The sequence below is a fragment of the Pogona vitticeps genome, chromosome 4 (genome assembly GCF_051106095.1).
Source record: "Pogona vitticeps strain Pit_001003342236 chromosome 4, PviZW2.1, whole genome shotgun sequence".
Classification (NCBI taxonomy): Eukaryota; Metazoa; Chordata; class Lepidosauria; order Squamata; family Agamidae; genus Pogona; species Pogona vitticeps.
In genome coordinates this window covers 225,050,366-225,071,474 of record NC_135786.1, presented here as the reverse complement: position 1 = coordinate 225,071,474, position 21,109 = coordinate 225,050,366, and the positions used below count along the sequence as shown (strand labels likewise).

The window sequence follows — 21,109 nt, the reverse complement described above, 5'->3', positions numbered from 1 at the left end:
GATTACTCTTAATCTGCTTTGATCATGCTTACAAGACAAAAGGCAGTCTTCCTGACTCAGATCTGCATATATCTATGGGAAAGGAAGCTGGCTGATTAGATTCCCCTCTTGAGGGGTTTGATACACAAGTCTATAGTGTCTTGTCTCGAAAGAGCCTCCACACATGTGCTGAGGTATCCGCCCTTTGAAGTGGCCCAATGAAAGGAATACAGGAATATAAGGTAGGGAAAAGATGTGAACAGGCGATTTCCAGATGACCATTTGTCATGAAACTTTCTCTGCACTTAGAGGCACATAGAAAAGTCCAAAAAATGAATTTCATTTCCCTCAAGTTCTTGTTTTTTCCACAAAAAGTAAAAGAAAAAAATGCTTATAAAATACTACAGTGGACCCTCGACTTACAGATGGCTCAACTTACAGACTTTTCGAGTTACAGACTTCTCTGGCCACAAAATTTAGGTTTGACTTGCAGCCAGAGAATCGACCTACAGACCAGAAAAAACCCAAAATGGAATAAAAATGGAACAAAACCGGCTGGCTATGGGATTAATCAGTTTTCAATGGATTGTATGTCAATGGAGCCTCGACCTACAGACTTTTCGACCTGCAGCCACCGTTCCAAAATGGATTAATTCCGTAAGTAGAGGGTCCACTGTATTTCTGTTTAAGAGCCAAGAAACTGATCTTTACTTTCTAATGGAAAGGGCAGCTTACCATTCCTCCTAAGTTATAAAGTCTGAAGTAAAAAAGAGAGAAAACGTTGGCAGACATAACAGAAAACAAATATGGACTTGGTAATACAGGTTAGGGTTTGTACATTTTTAAAGGCCTGAAATGTGGTTACCAAGATAATCCATTTTGCTCTATTTGTTGGTGTGGTATCCCTTTTTAGGAGGAAAAAATAATAATTGGAAGGCTTTGTAAAATATGGCTCTGGAGTTTTATTGACTAGTGAAGTGTGCTGCCCTTTCACTATTTGGAAAGAGAAAGCATCTGTCAACATCCATGGTGCCACTTCCATTTCTGAACCTGATATCCAGAATCCTCACCACAGCCTAATAGTTATGCTAGCAACATGGCCAGACTTTGTGATGGAAGTTCAGCAGAATAAACAAGAATAGCAGGGTTGGCGTATTGAATCCTTACATGCTGGCAGAATACATTACAATGTAAAGAGAGGGGGTCCCCCCCCTACACTAACATTAGACCATTAGGTCCAAAGCGTAAATTATTTCACTGTGTTCTTGCCTAATAAAGGAAAGGAAGAGGAAGCGTATGCCTGCCTGATGTTGACTACTGGGACAAATTCAAGTTTACCTCTTAAGACTTAATTGCATAATGGAACAAAAAAGAATGTACTTCCATGATTACGCAAAACCTAATCAGATTGCTATGAATGATGTGAAATATCTTTTTGGACTACACGTTCCAGAATCCTCCAGCCAGAATGTTCTTTTGTAGTCCAAAATGGAATTCCTATAAGTTTATTTTCATGTACATTATTGGCAAACTATTTTCATGTAAATTATTGGCAAACTTTATACATGATATAGATATATCTGTTCACATTTTTTTTTCTAAGCCTCTAGTGATTTTTTAAAAAGTCTCTTTACCTCATTGGTTTCTGTTCCATCTGTCTTCACATACACAATGCGATAGCCATTCACTTTTTGAGAAGCAGAATCCCATGTTATCTTAGCTGAGCTGTGTCCAATGTTTGAAAAACTCAGGTTCCGTGGTGGACTTAAAGGCACTTTACAATGTGGAAAGAAGTTCAAATTATAAAAATATTTTTATTGCTTTCCTTTCAGTGTCTCTTAAACATGAAAACAAGCCACTTTAAAAGGAACATTTTATGCCAAAGGACTTGGTATTAAGCTAAATGAAGCACATTTTTTAGTAAAATATGGAATTATTCAATCACCCATCAGGCTCCCTTTCTTGACCCCCTCAGAAAAATTGCATTTTAAGGGCCAAAAAATCTGAGGCAAAATTCTCTCTTGCCTCTGTTAGTCATATTGTGATTATGGTTTCTGCTTTTCAATGCAAACGGCAGAGAAATGTTTCCCCTAAGGGTAAAAGTAAAGGTTCCCCTTGATGTTTAGTCCAGTTGTGTCCAACTCTAGGGCACGCTGCTCATCCCCGTTTCCAAGCCATAGAGCCAGCGTTTGTCCAAAGACTGTTTCCATGGTCTCATGGCTGGCGCGACTAGACATGGAACGCCGTTACCTTCCCACTGAGGTGGTACCTATTTATCTACTCATATTTGCATGCTTTCAAACTGCTAGGTTGGCAGGAACTGGGACAAGCAATGGGAGCTCACTCCGTCGTGTGGATTTGATCTTATGACTGCTGGTCTTATGACCCCGCAGCACAGAGGCTTCTGCGGTTTAACCCGCGGCGCCACCACATCCCTTAATGTTTCCCCTACAAAACCACAAAGGACTGAGAGCTGACAAGAAATGGGAGGCTCTCCCCCAGAGGCAAGCCTGGGAAGAGTGGTGTGGACTCCTGCAACCAACCGCATTGGTGTAGATGGCCACAGTGATTTCTCCAGTGGAAACCAGCAGCATCTCAGTTTGAAAAACTTGAAGCCAAGCTAGGTTTTCCTCATTGTGTAGATGGACCCAGACATGGGAGCTACCTTGTGACAGAGCATTGCACAACCATTCATGTAAGTGGTTATGGAACAGAAATTTCATGCCCATTACATGCACTGTGCAATGAAGCAGGGCCTCTCCAAAAGCACAAAGAGTTGTGCAACATTTATGCATATAGTACAACCTGCACCACTCTGTCTTGGATAAGGTTTTTCTACCATTCCCCAAAAAGTGCAAACGCTTGTACAATGATACCTATGCTAAAGTCAATGCCTGAGAGGATCCCAACTGATATTTTCACTGTACCTTTGTCCTCTGTAATGTATTAATATAGTAAGATGCAGACACTCAGCATTGTTCTGAATTTCTCCTTCAACAAGTCTGGCTATTTATTTATGATGTAGTACAATTCAGAGTTTTGTGCAAATGTATGTGGGACATCTTGTTTTCCTCTCAGAGACAACCCACTTTGCAGTTTTGTTACTACATGCTTAAGAGCATGAACAATTTGAAGCGGAACGTCTGGAGGCCTAGAGATCATCAAGGAAATATACCAGCTGGGACATCTCTGGTTTGGGGGCAGGGGGAAAATTAGGAGCCCTTCCAGGGTAAGACCTGCCCAAAGAAACACGTGGGGTTGGCACAAAACCTAAGAGATCATGCAGAAGATATTTCCAGTGTAAATAATTTTCCATAGCGTCTGACAAGTAAGGGTGTGTGCGTGTGTGCCTCTTTGAATCCACATAGAAAAGTCAATCCAATTAGTAGCTGGATTTTACTTCAGCAATGGAAATGGCCATTTCTTGAAGGCAGAAAACTAGCTGAGGTCAGCACCAGGCAAGGTGCACAACATGTACTATCCCTTTGCTCGTCCTCTTTGCCTCACAGAATGTCTGCCTGAGGTAGCATCTTTAGGCTGAAGTCACATGTTACAGGAAACGTGTATTTTCTTATATTTCATTTTCCTTTCAGGCAGTGGAAAACAAAGAAAATGTACAGCGGGGGGGGGGTTATAATATCCACAGCAAAATTCAAAAACATGCTCTCATTTCTGTGTTAAGTCTGTGAACTGCCTTTCAGAGGGGTTGCCTCAAAGGGCAGTAGAAAATATATTAATTAAATTATTTTAAGGGAATTAGAACTTTGAAAATGGCAAAGTTTACTTCCTTACACATCATAATAAGAAGAAATAAAGTTCAGGGGAATATTCAGAATTACTATGAAACACTGGGAGAAGATGGGTGGGAATGAATTTCCTTCATTTACTTTCTCTCAGTAATGCTTTCAGAAATAGTATTCTACATGAAAGTTTGGAGATAGAAAACAGTTTTCAAACACAGAAAGCTCTTCCACCGTTTTACTTCTGAGGCTCACATCAGCAACTCACATGTTGTCTCTTGTCCTGTAAGGGGATCGCTTGCCTCTTCTCCAAACATTGCATAAACTGTGACCGTATATTCTGTATTGGGAAGCAGACCTTGCAGTTCAATGTCTGTTGAGCTCTCTCCAATTTTCATCTATGACCAAGAGAAAGTAGCAGTTCACACATTAAAGGTCCCGTATGTTCAAAATCTGTTTCTGCCAGATGATCCCACAGCCTCTCCCTCTTCCCACCCAACTCTCGTCTTGAAAGACTCAAACCGGAGCCAAAAAGGTTGCCATCTTTTGTAATTGTCCTTGCTTCAATACACTGAAGCAGGCTAGAAAGCAGGAATTTTTATCTATCTTATTATTTTATCCTTATCTTCAGGGAATTTTTCATAGGGGGCACAGTCAAAATACAGGGGAGATACAGGTCCAGAAAGGGTGGAAAAATGGTACACAAAAGCAGCAATCTAATGCAATGCAATCCTAGGCACGTCTACTCAGAAGTAAACCCTGATGCATTCAGTAGGCCTTACGGCCCAATAAATAGATACAGGATACAGGTTTTAAAGAGAAACAGAAGACAGAAACAGAAGACAGTATCGTTAGGCAAATGTCTAGTCTTTATTGCTTGGTGAGTGATCCATTCAGGAAGCAACAGGCTTGAGCTGGCATAGAGGAACATATGAAAGACGCATTACAAATATTCCTGTTATGAGGATTACACACCACATGAGGTGAGAGGAGGACAAGAATACTTAGGTACAAAAAACCTAGTGCTTTATCGTCGCTCTTGTTATTGTTTCAACAATGAAGAAAACACACCTGAAAATGGCAGCAGAAAAAAAGAGGCATACCTAGAAGGTAGGCAACAGTGGTGACTAGTGTATTAAAACTATTTTTATGAGGTAAATTTCAGTTATTTCGGATGTAAAAATTAAAGTCTTCTGCCTCTTTTTGTCCCTTTGAGCCCCTTCACCAGGCACAGTGATAATAATAATGACTAATTTACTTGTGGAAAAAAATCTGTCTGAAGTGTGAGGTCCCTCAGGTTTGCTGACTTCCAGTGTGGGGTACGCGCCCGTGGCTATAAATCTTGCAAAGAACAAAACACAAGTTTATGCAAGTGCTCGATGGCTTCCCTACACCCCTTTCTACAATTCAACATGTCTTTGCACGCTGTTAAGTCTTCTTACTTGAGTGGGTGAGTATAAGTGTAATTTTGCATGTAGAAATTAAGGCGGGTGGTAGAGATTAGGTTCTTTTCTAGCCCAAACTTGACCCTGTTTAAATGGGTGTGGGCGGGTGGGTGTGATGTGCATGGCTGCTTAGACATAACTTTTGTTGTTGTTTAGTTGTTAAGTTGTGTCCGATTCTTCGTGACCCCATGGACCAGAGCACGCCAGGCCCTCCTGTCTTCCACTGCCTCCCGGACTTCAGCTACGTTTATTAACAACCATGTACAAAATGTAGCCCACTACGACAAATGTAGCCCGCCACCTACTGCTAGCTTCCCACTACAAGTTTAGTAAATTTTCCATCTTTGTCACTTGATAAAGAAAAAAAAAGTTGCTACATCTAGAAAAAGCACAACACATAAGAAGTGTGTTGCGTTCATCTTGCTGAACCACCAGTTCTGTGTGACTGATCTCCACAGGGTAATCCTTGTGCAGTCTCTTTCATTTTGACCTTCAAGTAACACAATGTTGTTTGTTTGACACATCTCTGCCGCCATGGTGGGCCTCTCGGAGGTCCCCTGCTGCCACCGGTCATGCTTTGGAGGTGCGAACGGGGCTGGGGGAACCTCCGGGATGCCTTCCATGGCGGTGGAGAAGCCATGGAAGGCATCCAGAGGCACGATCGGTGGGCTACAGACTGGAGGGGGGAGGCAGGGAAAGCGCTAAATTTGAATTTGGCGCTTTCCCTGCCTCCCACTGCCAGTAGGTCAATTCTTCAGCCACAAGCCGATTGGAAATTTTGCAGCCGGAGAAGTCCGTACCTCGAAAAGTATGCACATCGAACCGTGCGTACATCAAGGGTCCACTGTAATGACTAACCCCTTCATGGATTGCTGCCTTGTTGTGGCGAAGGGGTTTGAGTAACTCAGGGAAGCTATGGGCTATGCCGTGCAGGGACACCCAAAACGGACAGGTCATAGTGGAGAGTTCTGACTAAACACAATCCACCTGGAGTAGGAAATGGCAAGCCACTCCATTATCTTTGCCAAGAAAGCCCTATGAACAGAAACAAAGGCTAAAATATATGACCCTGGAAGATGGGACCCTCAGGTCGGAAGGCGTCCAACATGCTACTGAGGAAGAGCGGAGGACAAGTACAAGTAGCTCCAGAGCTAATGAAGTGGTTGGGCCAAAGCCGAAAGGACGCTCAGCTGTGGACGTGCCTGGAAGTGAAAGGAAAATCCAATGCTGCAAAGAAAAATACTGCATAGGAACCTGGAATGTAAGATCTATGAACACTGGGAAGCTGGAGGTGGTCAAACAGGAGATGGCAAGAATAAACATCGACATCCTGGGCATCAGTGAACTAAAATGGACAGGAATGGGCGAATTCAGCTCAGATGATTATCATATCTACTATTGTGGATAGTAGATATGAGCCCAGCTTCTCCTAGGAAGCTGGGCTGAGGGCGAAGGCCAGGTCTGTTTGCATGGATGCCTTGCTGAATTTTTTTTTCCCTGGGCTTTCTTTTTGTCTCCTGAGCACATGGCCTGGGGGTGGGGCCTAGGGGTGGGACTTCCTGATTTAAAAGAGCGTGTCCCAGGCCCCTGAACCCTTTCTCTTAGGAAGCTGGGCTGAGGGCGAAGGCCAGTTCTGTCTGCATGGATGCCTTGCTGAATTTTTTTTCCCCTGGGCTTTCTTTTTGTCTCCTGCGCACATGGCCTGGGGGTGGGGCCTAGGGGTGGGACTTCCTGATTTAAAAGAGCGTGTCCCAGGCCCCTGAACCCTTTCTCCTAGGAAGCTGGGCTGAGGGCGAAGGCCAGGTCTGTTTGCATGGATGCCTTGCTGAATTTTTTTCCCCTGGGCTTTCTTTTTGTCTCCTGAGCACATGGCCTGGGGGTGGGGCCTAGGGGTGGGACTTCCTGATTTAAAAGAGCGTGTCCCAGGACCGCGCGCCGAAATTCTCAAGTTTTATATCTGGCCTTAATATGGTAAATAGGAAAGGCAATGAGATTTGCATAAGCCGGTGAGTCAGGAAAGTTTTTAAGGATCAGATCTTACTTTTGCACTATTAAAATGCAGGCCGGGTAGGTGGGGCTCGTCAGCCATGGAAGGCAGCCCATCTAGGAGAAGGAAAACTCCAATTTCAAACCTCCACTGCCTTGTGGCTATATCCACTCATGGAAAAGGCTTCAGGAGTTAACCTCGAGGCAAAATCTGGAGCTGGAGTCCCGAAGGCAGCATGTGTCGTTCTGCCAACTCCTGCGACATTGCTGGAACCAGTTGTATTGGCTCTTGCCTTTCCATTGGACCATTTCAGCAATGGGGAGAGGGGGGATTTGCTGCTTGGGTAACAGCCTATCCTCCATATTACCTTACCCGGGCTTCATGCTCTGGAGAGGACACTCCTCGATTCAGAGCATGTTACCATAGTCTCTTGAGACTGAAGGATGCCTACAGGATTTCTTTTTAGGGATGAAAAAAGCAATCGATGCATGGCATTCTGCCAAGGTAAAATTGGGGAGGCATAAAGTTCTTCCTGAGAAGAAAGGCACTTTTCCAACCCCTTCTTCTAGTGCTTTGTGTCAAAGGAGCGCCCAGTTCACCAAGATTTGTAAAAATCAAAATTTCTTTAAGAAAGCAGCTTTGCTTTAAGAAGTCTGCAACGGCTATATTGTAGACGTTTACTTCTCTATGGGAACCATTTCTGTTTGGCTTGGCTTGGCCTGGCTGTGCTGTCATCTTGAAATCCTCAGTCAAAGGTTGGGATATAAATGTAATGAATGAGCAGATCCTCAAATATCCCTTTCTCTGCTATCCTCCAAGGTTTCCTGGATTCACGGTGTCATCTGAACCGTTAAGATTTAATGTTTTTAATAAATAACCTTTAGAACTGAAAAGGAACCACAATTCATTACACGAAACACAAACGGGTGTGCTTTTAGTTTCTTCCCAGTGATCACACAGACACCAGAAATGGACCCAAAGAGAGTGATCTTGCGTGCAACAAAAAAAAAAAAAAAAAAAAAAAAGAATTTCCCAGCAGGGAATGGAAGGTATGGGTAGGATCATTCAGGAGGCAGGCTGGTCCACTCCAGCAAATACATTTTCTGATTGCCCGCTTTAAGAGCAAACCAGCCCATCCTTGCAGTGGACCAAACTGCAGACTGAATCCTTGTCTAGCCAGACTCTCTGTAGAGCTCAGTAGTGTTAGAAATAACGCCATTAGCCATGACAATTTACTCTACAGCATAAAGACAGTTTGCTTGGAAAACAACATTCTTTGTTTGATTTGAAGTGGCTCACTAGAGGCATTTCAGGATATGGGCTAATTAAAGCATTCCTCAGCTCCTCAGCGATTTTTTTAAAACCTCCCTTAGAGCAGCAAAAAGAGCATGGTGTGGATTATATTTAAAACCATCTTTTTATTTCCCTTATTTTAAAGGGCTGTTTGAGAAACGGCCCATAGCCGAATCTACCACCATGGCAGCTCCTCAACTGACCCTTGAAGACAAGGAAAGGAAGTGTATTTGTGTACTTGGTCTGTGTATTAGGCTGTGTCAGGCTCTCCACTGGACCTTTCAGTGTTACCTAATGCACTCTTCCTAAAGATCACTCATAATACACACATATATGAACTTTTAAAAGATGGAACAAATAGGGTCACTTAAGGTTTGTATGCCATTTGGAGGATTGCACTGAAACCTTATGCCCTCGGCCAGCTCCAACCCAGCCATGCGGACAAGCCCAGAAATTATTTGCAAGCATATCAGCAACCAATGCAAAATTAGTGTCCAGTGCAAATTAGATCCAGTGTAAATTAGTGTCAAGCACAATCTACCTCCAAACCCAAACCTGAGTTTAGATGAACTTAAGAAAAAAAAAAGCACATGGCTCTATGGGAAGTGAATCTTAGCAGCAGAAGTAGCTTAATCTCAAAAACACTTCACAATCAGTCATTTCAGGTTTCTGGCAAACTTTCAGCGGCATGCTAGGTGAGGAATAAAAGAGAAAAGGGGAGGGAGGGAGAGGAAAAAGAGGGTACTAGAAAGCGAAACAACAGAGTTGTCAAGACAGGCGTGGCATGTCCGTTTCAGCCCCACCCACTGCCAGCAACCAAACCCCAATTTATCACCAAGGGACTACAGCCCTTGGCAGAAGAAAAAATTCCCCTGCTTTTCAGAAATAGAAGTTTGTACTTCAAAGCAAGGATTTATCGTGATCTCTTCTTTTCTACAAATACTCATAGCAACCCTATTAGCTCATGACAAGGCTCCTCACCTCCTTTTCATCTGCTGCTAGCCCATCAGTGAGAGGCGCATAAAGAATCATATATCCAGTTGCACCTGGTACTCCACTCCATTTTGCTTTCATACTGTTGTGCGACACATCGTACAAATCCAGATCCGATGCCATTGGCAAGGCAACTGTGGGAGGGACAGCAAGAGATAAGTATTTATTACTTACATTTTTATCCCACCTTTCCAATTAAAACATATACAATCCCCAGTAGGCTAACAAACATCACTAAAACAAATCAAGCAATTACAGTTATCCCAGTGATTGACAATCATCTTAACAGTTTTAAGAGCCAAATAAAAAGATGTATCTTTTTCAATGGGACACTTCCTAAAAGAGAGGAGAATGACAACTGATAGCATATGGATGAGGTGCCTGTTTCACAATCTAGGAGCAAGATTTGGAGGCCCATCAAGAAGTCTTTCCTAAGTGACAGGATTCTCAAGTGGGCTTCTCCTTAAAATCACAGTACCCAGACAAGTTTCTAAAGAGGCAGATGACCCCCTAGATAAGCAGGCTTATTTGTGAAAAGCAGTTGGAAACTTCCTATAAAGTTTAGTATCTTGTTGTAAACTCAGTGATCTAGGGTTGGGGAAGACTTGACAACACATGCTGTGTGATCTCTATTACTAACTAAAACTCTTGCTAACTATTAAGTCAATGTCTGGAAGATTCATAAGGCGCAGAAAGGATTATTCATGTGTTTCTATTCATCATTTTGTAGGGAAAGGAAAGACCCACATTTCCTGTGTTACTACATTGATTTATTAGAGATACATAATCTGTCCAACCTCTGTGATTTTTATAGTTTCTAATGGAAACATTTCATATGTAAAGCAATAATGCATATAAATATTGAACATACAGCTGCCCCAATGTTGTAGAATGCATGGATCTTCAAATGCACTGTGTCCACAAGGATTCAGTTGCCAAGGAACTCCATGTCCACCACAGAACACAAAAGATTCTGAGACATGATCTAGGGTTGTGTTTTACTTACATGGATATATTGACTGAGTCCACTGGGTCTCTTTCTCCTCCTACATATAGGAACTAACCCCTCAACTTCAGGTATCCGATGTAGTTGGAGTATGACTCCAGGATCCCTAGCCATTAACAATGCTGTCTATGAATAAAGAGAATGGAGGTCCAGCAGTATCTGAGGTTGGGAATTACCTTGGGCATCCAGCTCCCCCTTTCCATTTGTTCTGGACCTCTCATTGCACAGAATAAATTACAGTATATAGGAGGCTGCACAGAGATCCAATGCCTGAAATCCTGTTGTTCTGCATAAAAAGGTGTTCATTCGGTCTGTTCCTGGCTGGCAAAGAAAGAGTTGCCACCACAATTCAGGGGTAGATGCGTGCAAACTGGGTTGGTGCAAGTTTGCGAATCCTAGCGGGGACTCTTTAATCGCCAGCTAAGAATGGACTGAATGTTACATGTGTTATGCAAAGCAACAGGATTTCAGCCAATATTGCAAAGAGAGATCTAGACAGGCAAACAGAACTGAAAGGTCAATTTGTAGAAGCGATATGGTTTGTGATCCTTGCTGATTTCCAAAACAATCCTCTGGGACAGAAGGTAATTATTCTCAGAGCATTGAATGAACAGGCAACAGATACTGTGGGTTTCTGTAATCAGGTGTGTGTGTTTTTTTGGATACTGTGGATGAAACCAAGTTATATTTCAAATATAACACAGCAAATAAGAATAAAATTATTTTATCAGTATAATACATTTGAAAAGTTACATTTCACTGACATTTGAAAGCTTTTTCAGGGGCATTTTGAAGAAATTCTTGAAATTGAATGCCATTCTCTGATCAATTCTAAGCATTGTCCCCCATGAAAGAAATAAAAAAATATTAATCAGTGAAGTAAATAACATAACCAAGGGGACTTTTTCAGTACCAGTAACAACCATAATGATAATGAGCAACAAGTACAAATTGCAAGTAACTTTAACAAGTAACTCTCCAAGCTCTGATTACTTCCATTCTACAAAGTGGGGAACTATGATTTACTCTTTCTTTTTTGCTTCTGCCTTTGTCCCATCACCTCTATAATATAGATACAGGCTTCTGGAGTTCAACTCCCAGAAACTTTGCAATGAAGCTACTACACTGGCAACATCAGCTTATCTTAGTCTAGAGCTGGACAGCCAGAGAAACTTTGGTCTTTCAGATGTTTTTGGCTACAACACCCAAAATCCCTTAACAGTGTTGCTCATACTGACCAGGGCCCCTGGGAGTTGAAAGTCCGCAGCATCTGGAGGTCCAAAGGTTATTTCATTCTTGTGCTACGTTGCTGCACAAGAAAATCAGAAGCATCCAGCTACTGAGTGTAACTGTGGTGTGCATGGCAAGTCATGACTGTGTGGATACCCAGTCCCCTCCCACTTCTTCATGCTACCCTGAGTAAGTAAAGTCCATTCAATGTGAGTTATTTGACTGCAGAAAGAGAAGTCACAGCCTACAATCTTCTCTTTGGGTATTCTGGAAGCGCTTACAAAAAAGCACTTATAATTATCGTCTTCCATTTCTCAGACACTGATAGGCATTAATGTAGTTATCTCGGCTGCAAAATGGCATGTGCAGTGAAAACCAGGGTTTGTTGTACTGTGTGCACCAACGGATTGATTTTTGTGTGCACAGATGCTTTTTCATCTGTCATAATCTCCCAAGCACAGTCAAAATAAGTAAACTATAATTTTTCCACATACTCCTGCTGACAGCACTACATTTTTTAAACCTTGAAATGTTACTTAGAGTGATTAATATTTACCATTTCAGAGCATTACCTTATGACATTCTAGCAAAGATCTGTCAAAAACACCAGTTGGAAATATTCTGCCTTAGGCAGAGGTGCAGTGAATTGTCAAAAAAAAGAGGCATAGGGCTGGGCTTAGTCAGAACTTGAATGACTGACTTCAAAAGAGCACCAGGTGCAATGGGAAATGATGTTACTGGGTCAGAATGTGGCTCTATTATCATGGAATTAGTCATTAACCAGTTCCTGACCACAAGTATCATAGACATGTCTGGAATACAGGTAGAGAGGCAGACAGAGACAGAGAGAGATTTCTTGTTATAGTGCAACCATAATCCAAGTTTACTCAGAAATAAATCCTCTACTGTTCAATAGAGCTCTCTCTCTCTCTCTCTCTCTCTCTCTCTCTCAAGTAAACACCAATATAGAACTTCAGCACTAGTAATTTTTAATGACAGGACACAGGCTGCTGTGCACTGTTTGTGTGAAGAGAAAAATACATTCATTAAGTAACAGGATCTGCCTTTGGAGATGCTGCCTACACTGTCTCTGAATGATTTATTGCCCTGGTCTGTCAATCCACTGCCACACAACTCATGGGTCATTTGGGTTGTATAACAGCTTCAGGTACGATTGGACAGAGATGCAACAGGAGAGGAGAAACCACAGCTTAGAATGAGAGCTTGTGCTTTGAAGCAGAAGGTTCAAAGTTCAATCCTTGTTAAAGAATCAGAAAGCAGGTGACTGGGAGCCTCTGTGCCTACAACAGAGGTGCAACAGCTTTAGCCAGGACACTGCATCCCCCCCACCCTCTCTTCCCCACTCAGCTAGGCTTCAGGGACATAGCCAACCAACCATTCCTTAGCTTTTGAGATGACTGTTTTCCCATTTTTCATTTTGGCATAGAAATATGATCTCTGTGTGGACTCTGGGGAATAGAGAGGCTTTCCCCTTCACCCCCACAGTCTCTGTGCACTGAGATTTAAGTGGTGGCGGCAGAAGAGACTGCGGATTTGTATGAATGGGATGTACAGGAAGAAGGAGGGTGTGTTCTATTTGTCCGTCCACATGTACAAGCATGCATGCCCATGTACCCCACACACCCATAAATCTTTCTAAATGAACTATGATTCACATTTTAATGCTCCTACACTGTTCAAAGTTCTTTCAAAAGGGCAGCTCTGGACATTATGCCAAGAACTTTAGATGAGAGAGTGTGAGTGTCTGTAGCTGAGTAGATGAGACATCCTTCAGTCTCGAGAGACTATGGTGATGTGCTCTGTATGGAGGACTTGGAACAGCATCTAGTGTGGCTGAGCAGGCCGATTTGAGAGTGACAATCCCTTCCACAGTGAAGACAAATACAATCTGTCCCCTGCCCAGCTCCCTGATTTGGCTGGTTTTGTGACTGCCTCTTTGCTTTGGCCTGCTGGACAAGGGTTTCTTCAAATTGGGAGACGCCGTGATGCAATGCCTGCCTCCAGGATGAATGCTCAGATGTCAGGGCTTCCCATCTGTTGCTTGCAGATATCCTTGTATCGCAGCTGTGGTCTCCCTCTGGGTGATTTCCCTGCACTAAGTCTCCATACAGGAGATCTTTGGGAATCCGACCATCATCCATTCTCACAACATGCCTGAGTCAATAGCTGAGTAACTACGTATAATACTGAAATCCGGCCATGGAGATTTGTGGCAAATTAAATCCTGTTCTAATGTTTGGCTCTAGAAATAATCTGTGTCTGCCATGGTTGTGCAGGAATTTATCATACACATTTTTAAACCCACACTTTTCTGTCTCTTCTAGTTTTGAGGATCCACTTGACACTTCTGTGGAAATCCCATAAGCCTAAAAGATGACTGCACAGGTTGCCTAGTTACTATTTCTTAGAGAACATTGACCGCTCAGAGTGGTCTATTAGATCAGATGGGCGGGATACAAATTAAATTAAATAAATAAACAAACAAACAAACAAACAAACAAACAAACAAGCCATGATAAGACACTGCAATTTCATCTTCAGCTATTCCAACAAATCACATCCAATAACATATAATTTGGCCCAGATAAGACATACCCATAAATTAGTTAGTTTAAACAGGGACACTTGTGCTTCTTGTCTCCTTTTTCCAGCAATATGAGAGGAAGAAAGGGCTCAAGGAGGCTCATTCCCATAATCCTATACTATCGTTGTTTCTTCAAACCAGGCCTCTTGTTGTTGAAGCAATAGAAACATGGAGATGAATGTGAATGTATGAGGCTGATTGTCACGTGATATCTTGGAGGCTCCAATCATGATTTGGGTTCTGTGTTATGGTTAATACAAACCACAGACTAGCATGATTGAGCCCAAAATGATTACAAAAGTTACTGAAAGCATAAACATTTGTTTCCTTCCTTTAATTTATGTTGGCTGTAAAATTCTGCTTCTCATGTAGAAAATTTTGGATAATCTCAGGATAAAGCATGGACATATGCATGTATGCATTTATTTTATTTTAAGCACAGAGTGCATAGGTAAAGGTAAAGGTACCCCTTGACAAGTGTCCAATCGTGTCTGACTCTAGGGGGCGGTGCTCATCCCTGTTTCCAAGCCATGGAGCCAGCATTTGTTCCTAGACAGTTTCCGTGGTAACGTGGCCAGCACGACTAGACCCGGAACACCGTTACCTTCCCACTGTGGTGGTACCTACTTATCTACTCGCATTTTTACATCCTTTCAAACTGCTCGATTGGCAGGACCTAGAATATACAAATAGGGCTGTTGTATACAGCCCTGGAACTAAGTAGTGTTGAAACTGTGACTTCTTCTCTTACACTGAATAACACTCAGTTACCACAAGAGAAGGGAGATTGTTTTACGCCTTTACTTGGCATGTTGTTGTTACATGCTGTCAAATAGAAATTGATTTATAGCAACCTTAACATAGTTTTCAAGGTAAATTAATATTTAAAGAGTGGTTTTACCAGTTCCACCCCTCTTGTGAGTCTCCATAGCCAAATGTGGAGTAAAGCCCTGATCTCCAGAGTCCTAGTCCATCACTCTATCCACTATACCACACTGGGAACTCACTGGCAGAGTTTTTGAGGACTAAACTGAGGAAGAAGCAAGATGAAAAGCATCCTTCATCTCAAGCTGTCCCATAACTCAGCAACATTAATCAAAACTGTTAATTACTTGGCCCGTAGGTCAGAATATGTCAGAAAGAAACCTCTTGAAATTATCTGCGGCATCCACAACGGTATGTTGCTCAAAAACTAAAAGAAAGATTCAGTACAAGCTGTTTAGAATGTAAAACACACACACATGCTCATCCACACACTTCAAGCAATACTATCCTATATCAGCACTAGTTAATTATATCTCCTCAGGTGCTAGCTGACATTTGGCACCAGGTAGCATTACAAGCCCAGTCCTCCTTCCATCACGGCCTTATTCAGACACAACCAGAATCAGCAGCAAAGTGAGGAGTGAAAACTCTTATCAGGAAGCCTGCTGGTCTTTATCTGTTGTACTAACTCACTCAAGAATTGTTGGCAGGCCCCAGCAAGGTGGAAGCAAGAGAAAAGTCAACCCCAAAGGAAATGGGGCATTTTCTTGGTGTGTGAATGTACGCCAACACCGTAGTCCTGTGTGCATTTGCTTGGGAATAAGCTGTGCTGAATTCAGTCGATCTTGCATCCAAATAAATAAGCATGAACTGTTTAAGCTGAAACTATCTATTGTTAATACAGAACAGAAAACAGAAGGGAGGCCTTTGTAATGCAAATAAGCATGCTGGTCAATGTAGGTTTAAAGTTTTTGTTACAAACCAACGAAAACAAGAACCACTTTATGGCTTATGCACGGCTGGATGTTTTACTCAAAGCTTGGTTTTGAGAAAATGGTATCCACACATGTTTAACTTCTTTTCACCAAGGAGTATTTGAATGAAACAGTCTTAACATAGTAAATTCTGTGTTTTTCATGTCAGGGAGAAAATAAAATCTCAGACATGGCAAATCTTCCTGATGTGGAAGCTATTCAATTATTGAGAGTTTATTTTATAAGAATACTTTTGGTCATATCCAGACTTCATTAGCTAATATTTAAAACATCTGACATACAACCATTGTCTCATATTTATTTATTTTATTTATTTATTTATTGGACTTATATACCGTCCCATAGTGCTACAAGCACTCTCCAGGCGGTTTACAATGTTTTTTAATTATACAGGCTACACATTGCCCCCCCCCAGCAAGCTGGGTACTCATTTTACCGACCTCGGAAGGATGGAAGGCTGAGTCAACCTTGAGCCGGCTACCTGGGATTTGAACCCCAGGTCGTGAGCACAGTTTTAGCTGCAGTACAGCGTTTTAACCGTTCAGTGTGTTCTATCTCAACACACTGTTAAGGATGTGTATAAAGGAAGTAACTCCACAGAAAATTTTATGTAAAGAAAAATGAAAGGAAGCAGGTAAGTTCTGACTCTGTAGTATGATTGTCTGTTCACATTTACAGTCTGCACTGCCTCCTTAGAAAGCATCTCTGGATGTCCTAATTTCCATTGAGCCATGATACAAAGGGATGTGGGGCTGAAGTGTCCACCTGAATAACAAACTCAATGGCTACTAGCTATACGGAAAAGATGTGCTTATTTCCAGAAAAGCTAGTAGGAACACATGAGGTTGAGGATTTTCAAGGGTTAAGCGTTCCTCCTAGCATGCCATCTCCGTAACAGCCAATCCACATGTCTGCTTTTAAATGTTCGAAATCCCTGATCTGCCTCCTAATTGATCATATAGCACCAGGTGGGTATTGCTGGGACACTCATAGTACCATATAGCCAGTACTACCAACACTGACTGGTAGCAGCTTTATAAGGTCCCAATTACCTCAAGAGGTGGTGAGTGCTCCAACACTGGAGGCATTGAAGAGAAATTTAGACAAACCCCTGGCAGATATCCTTTAATTTGTATTCCTCCACTGAGCAGGGGGTTCGATTCCATCACCTTATAGGCCCCTTCCAACTTCATTATTTTATGATTCCAAGCAGGATTCTTTCCTAGTCCTGCCTGGGTATGTATGGGATTTCCTGGTGATATCCCATCCAAGAACTAGCATGGCTTGACCATGTATTCAAAATGGTATGTTAGTAAATAACATGGCCGGCAGTAACCCAAACATACAGTACATGGAAAGTATCCAGCTTTTGTACCCTGCATGAGCTCAGATATAAGTTGCAACCTGGGCTTATTAGATTTAAGCAGCACAAAGCTACCCAGCTAAAGTGTCATGAGTTCTGCCGAAGAAGATCTGGAATCTGAGGGGTTAATTACACCTGAGGAGAATACTAGGCAATCAGAATCACAAGCAGTTGAATCACCACCAGATTCTCCTCCCCAAGTAGCCAGAGTAAGGGACAAGCTTCAGCAAGGACTCATGACACGGAGATCTGAAGCCTGCATGAATGCTTCCCATAGGAACATCAGGTTGACCACCCTTAGTATTAGCAGGATGAGGTGTTTAGATGGCTGCCGTTGCTATAAAATCTGCACCCAGAGGCTTGCAAGCTTGTGGAAGCAACAAGTCAAGTCTCTGGCTTGCATCCACACTCCTGACTACCTTGAACCTTGTTCTCTGGACCCCTGGCTTTGGACTCTGATCCTGGACTATGTTGTGTGATTTAGCTTTGGACCCTGACTTCGGATTGCGGTTTGTGATTTGGCTTTGACATTTTGATATCGGCTCTGCATTTTCTGAACTTCTGTCATTGGACTGGCTTATTGGACTCTGCTGTTGAAACCCCTGGGAACGTGACATAAAGTGATACCTGTTCTGTTCTTTGACTTACGTGTAGTTTCAGTGCCCCGGAGGCCTTCACTGGCAGAACTAACATATATGGCAAATACAGCTATTTGGTATTCAGTAATAGACATCAGGTTTTTCAATACAGCTGTTGAAACACTGCCATCCACCACCACCTGCATGACAGGAGAAACTGAATTGAGCAAGTTTTTAAAATGTGTATGAAGCAGGTCTTTTCCAGTTGGAAGTAAGCCTCGACTTGGTTCCAAAGCAGGAAGAAATAAAGAGCATTTCTTAAAGACGTATGCTGGGAGTTATTAAGTAGGCACTTGTAGGCCCTTGGTATGACCACCTTTCCCCATAAAGCAGCCCAGGACAGGCCCAAATTAGTGGCATCTCTTTGAGAGATGGTTAAGTGAAACTGGGAGTTCTTTATTCATTGGGTTTAAACAACTTTCTAGCTCAGAGTGGCTTCCAAATTGTATTTTTTAAAAAACCTAAAATAATCACAAGGATACAGCTATAGCAGCCTTTTCTGACTTGATGATACCACCTAGGTTCCAGGCATTTTCTCCATCCTCCAGGTCAGTGGTTCTTAACCTTTGTTACTCGGATGCTTTTGAACTGCAACTCCCAGAAACCCCAGTCAGGACAGCTGGTGGTGAAGGCTTCTGGGAGTTGCAGTCCAAAACTCCTGAGTAACCCAAGGTTAAGAACCAGTGCTCCAGGTAATACTTTTCTCAAGGGAGAAAGACAGAAAGCAAAAGATGATTCAACTGTCAGATACAACAGCTATAATAGACAAGGTGAACTGCTTGGTACAGTAAATTAGTTAAGTAAATAATGAATCACTGCCCCATAGAGATGACAATCTAAATTTCAGTGCAGAGGACAAAAAGCAGGAGGGGAAGAAAGAGCCAAGGAATCCTGTAATTTAATTATCTGATAGGCTTACTTTCTGTAGGAGATGAAGACTTTGCTTTCCCCAACCTGATGCTCTTCAGATATGATACGCTATAAACTATCATCATTGACACATTGCCTGGGGATCATGGGTGTGGTAGCCCAACTTTTTTTCAGAGTAATAGATTTGAGAAAGCTAGTAAGTCAATATAGATAAATTAGATTCACTTGTGGACTTCCTATAAACATCTGGTTGGTTACAATATGCCTAGTTATACACAGGTGCTTGGTCAGATTCATCAATGTTTTTATGGTCTTAACCATTTCCAAATGAGGGATTCTGTCTTTCTCCCTTTATCAAACATTTTTCGGAATGTTAAACATGTGGACATGTGTTTCTCTGTTACCTCTTCTGGCTGCCCTCCTCTGGTGGGATAATAGACGACTCTGTATTTTTCCACTTTGCCTGGAGCATGAGTCCAACTCACACGAAATCCTCTGGCCGTCACATCAGATGTGACCAAATCTGTAGGAGCCCCAAGTGTGGCTACCACGGCTCCTATTAATTAGACAATAAAAACTAATCATTTCTGCCATCCAAAGTGATGAACCTTCTCATCCTGTCATAATCTCTTCCACAATTTGAAACCATTTCCCCTCAATAGTATCCAAACAAAGAACAACAGGGTGCCATTTCTAGTCTCCTAATTGTGGTGCTGGAGGAGGAGGCTCTTGAGAGTCCCCTGGACTGCAAAGACAACAAACCTATCCATTCTGAAGGAAATCAACCCTGAGTGCTCACTGGAAGGACAGATCCTGAAGCTGAGGCTCCAATATTTTGGCCATCTCATGAGAAGAGTCCTTGACCCTGATGTTGGGAAAGTGTGAAGGCAAGAGGAGAAGGGGACGACAGAGGATGAGATGGTTGGATAGGGTCATCGAAGCGACCAACATGAATTTGACCCAACTCCGGGAGGCAGTGGAAGACAGGAGGCTCTGGCGTGCTCTGGTCCGTGGGTTCACGAAGAGTCGGACACAACTTAACGATTAAACAGCAACAACAACAAGTTACCTCTGAGTTCCTTTTCTTGTTCTTCAACTCTTGAGCACACTGTCTTTGTCAGTCCTTCCACAATAGAGTTCATGAAGCTGAAGTCTGCCACATTGTAGACATGAGTGCTGTCTGGTTCAGAGGCAATCTCTTTCAGTTCGTTTTCATCCGCATTCTTTACACCTTGCATTGAAAGAAACAGCAAAGTCGGTCAATGAGAGTTTTGACTTTAAGAGCTTGGTAAAGTTACGGTACTTTTTTAAATGATAGCTCCCAGAGTCTTCCAGCCTACTTGGACAGAAGAGATTCTGAGAACTATAAGGAAAACAACTACTACTTCTATTCCTTTTCCTACTGATTTTATTATTATACTTCTTATTTCTCAGCATTGGTGGTGTTTTAGGGTTAACCCAAAAATGTTGGAATTAAGTCCTAAAAATCTGCAGGTGAAATAAAGTGTTTGCAAAATCACTGGTTTTTGGATTTCAGGAAGCATTGCTAGCAACAGTTGGCAATTGTTTTAAATAGGTAACCAAAGGTTTTTGAATGACAATTAGTATGGGGAGGAGGATGAACTGGTTTTGTTTTTACTAGTTTCTTGTCTTGCCTCAAAGTTTAATATTTTGCAAATTTTGTACTTTCTGTACTTCTGAGGTTGCTTGTTGATGGAACTTCAACTTTTGTAAAGTAGGTTTTTACAAAAGTTGTAACCATAACTCAAAAGTTTATAAACCATAAGTTTTATTACAGCTGTTTTATAATCATTATCATCATCTTAGAACTGCAGAACTAGAAGGAACCCTATGGATCATAGAGTCCAGCCCCTGACGAGGCGGCCCAGCGGGGAATCAAACTCACAGCCTCTGACTCTGCAACCAGATACCTAACCATTGCGCTATTTAGCAGTAACTTGCTTTGTCCCAGTACAGTATCCAACTATGATATGATGAGTTGTTTCTTTGGATTTGTGTCAGGCCTTATATATACCACTTATACTTTGCTTCATAATGATATTCTGAAAGTATCTAGTGCAAATAACTTGGTCTCAGATTGCACATGTGAATCCCTCAGTTTCATCTTGAAGACGGCTTAATTTAAACTATAGATTTTATTGTTGCTTATTGACATTATCAGCCAAGAGGTCATCAGCAT

General features: G+C 42.1%; 1 protein-coding gene across 5 annotated transcripts in view; it reads right to left on the bottom strand.

Moving 5' to 3' along the window:
• Nucleotides 1–21,109, bottom strand: part of COL14A1 (collagen type XIV alpha 1 chain) — a 167,934-nt gene that overhangs the window by 92,466 nt on the left and 54,359 nt on the right. For all 5 annotated transcript variants that reach the window (XR_012086990.2, XM_072999288.2, XM_072999286.2 and 2 more), the window contains 6 exons: nucleotides 19,979–20,140; nucleotides 19,314–19,465; nucleotides 18,050–18,179; nucleotides 9,426–9,571; nucleotides 3,988–4,117; nucleotides 1,614–1,753 (listed from right to left, as the gene is read on the bottom strand). Coding sequence is in view for 4 of the 5 variants with exons in the window: in XM_072999288.2 (XP_072855389.2) it covers nucleotides 1,614–1,753; nucleotides 3,988–4,117; nucleotides 9,426–9,571; nucleotides 18,050–18,179; nucleotides 19,314–19,465; nucleotides 19,979–20,140 (860 nt within the window). In the remaining variant the exon portion in view is untranslated. The remainder of the gene's footprint in view (nucleotides 1–1,613; nucleotides 1,754–3,987; nucleotides 4,118–9,425; nucleotides 9,572–18,049; nucleotides 18,180–19,313; nucleotides 19,466–19,978; nucleotides 20,141–21,109) is intronic.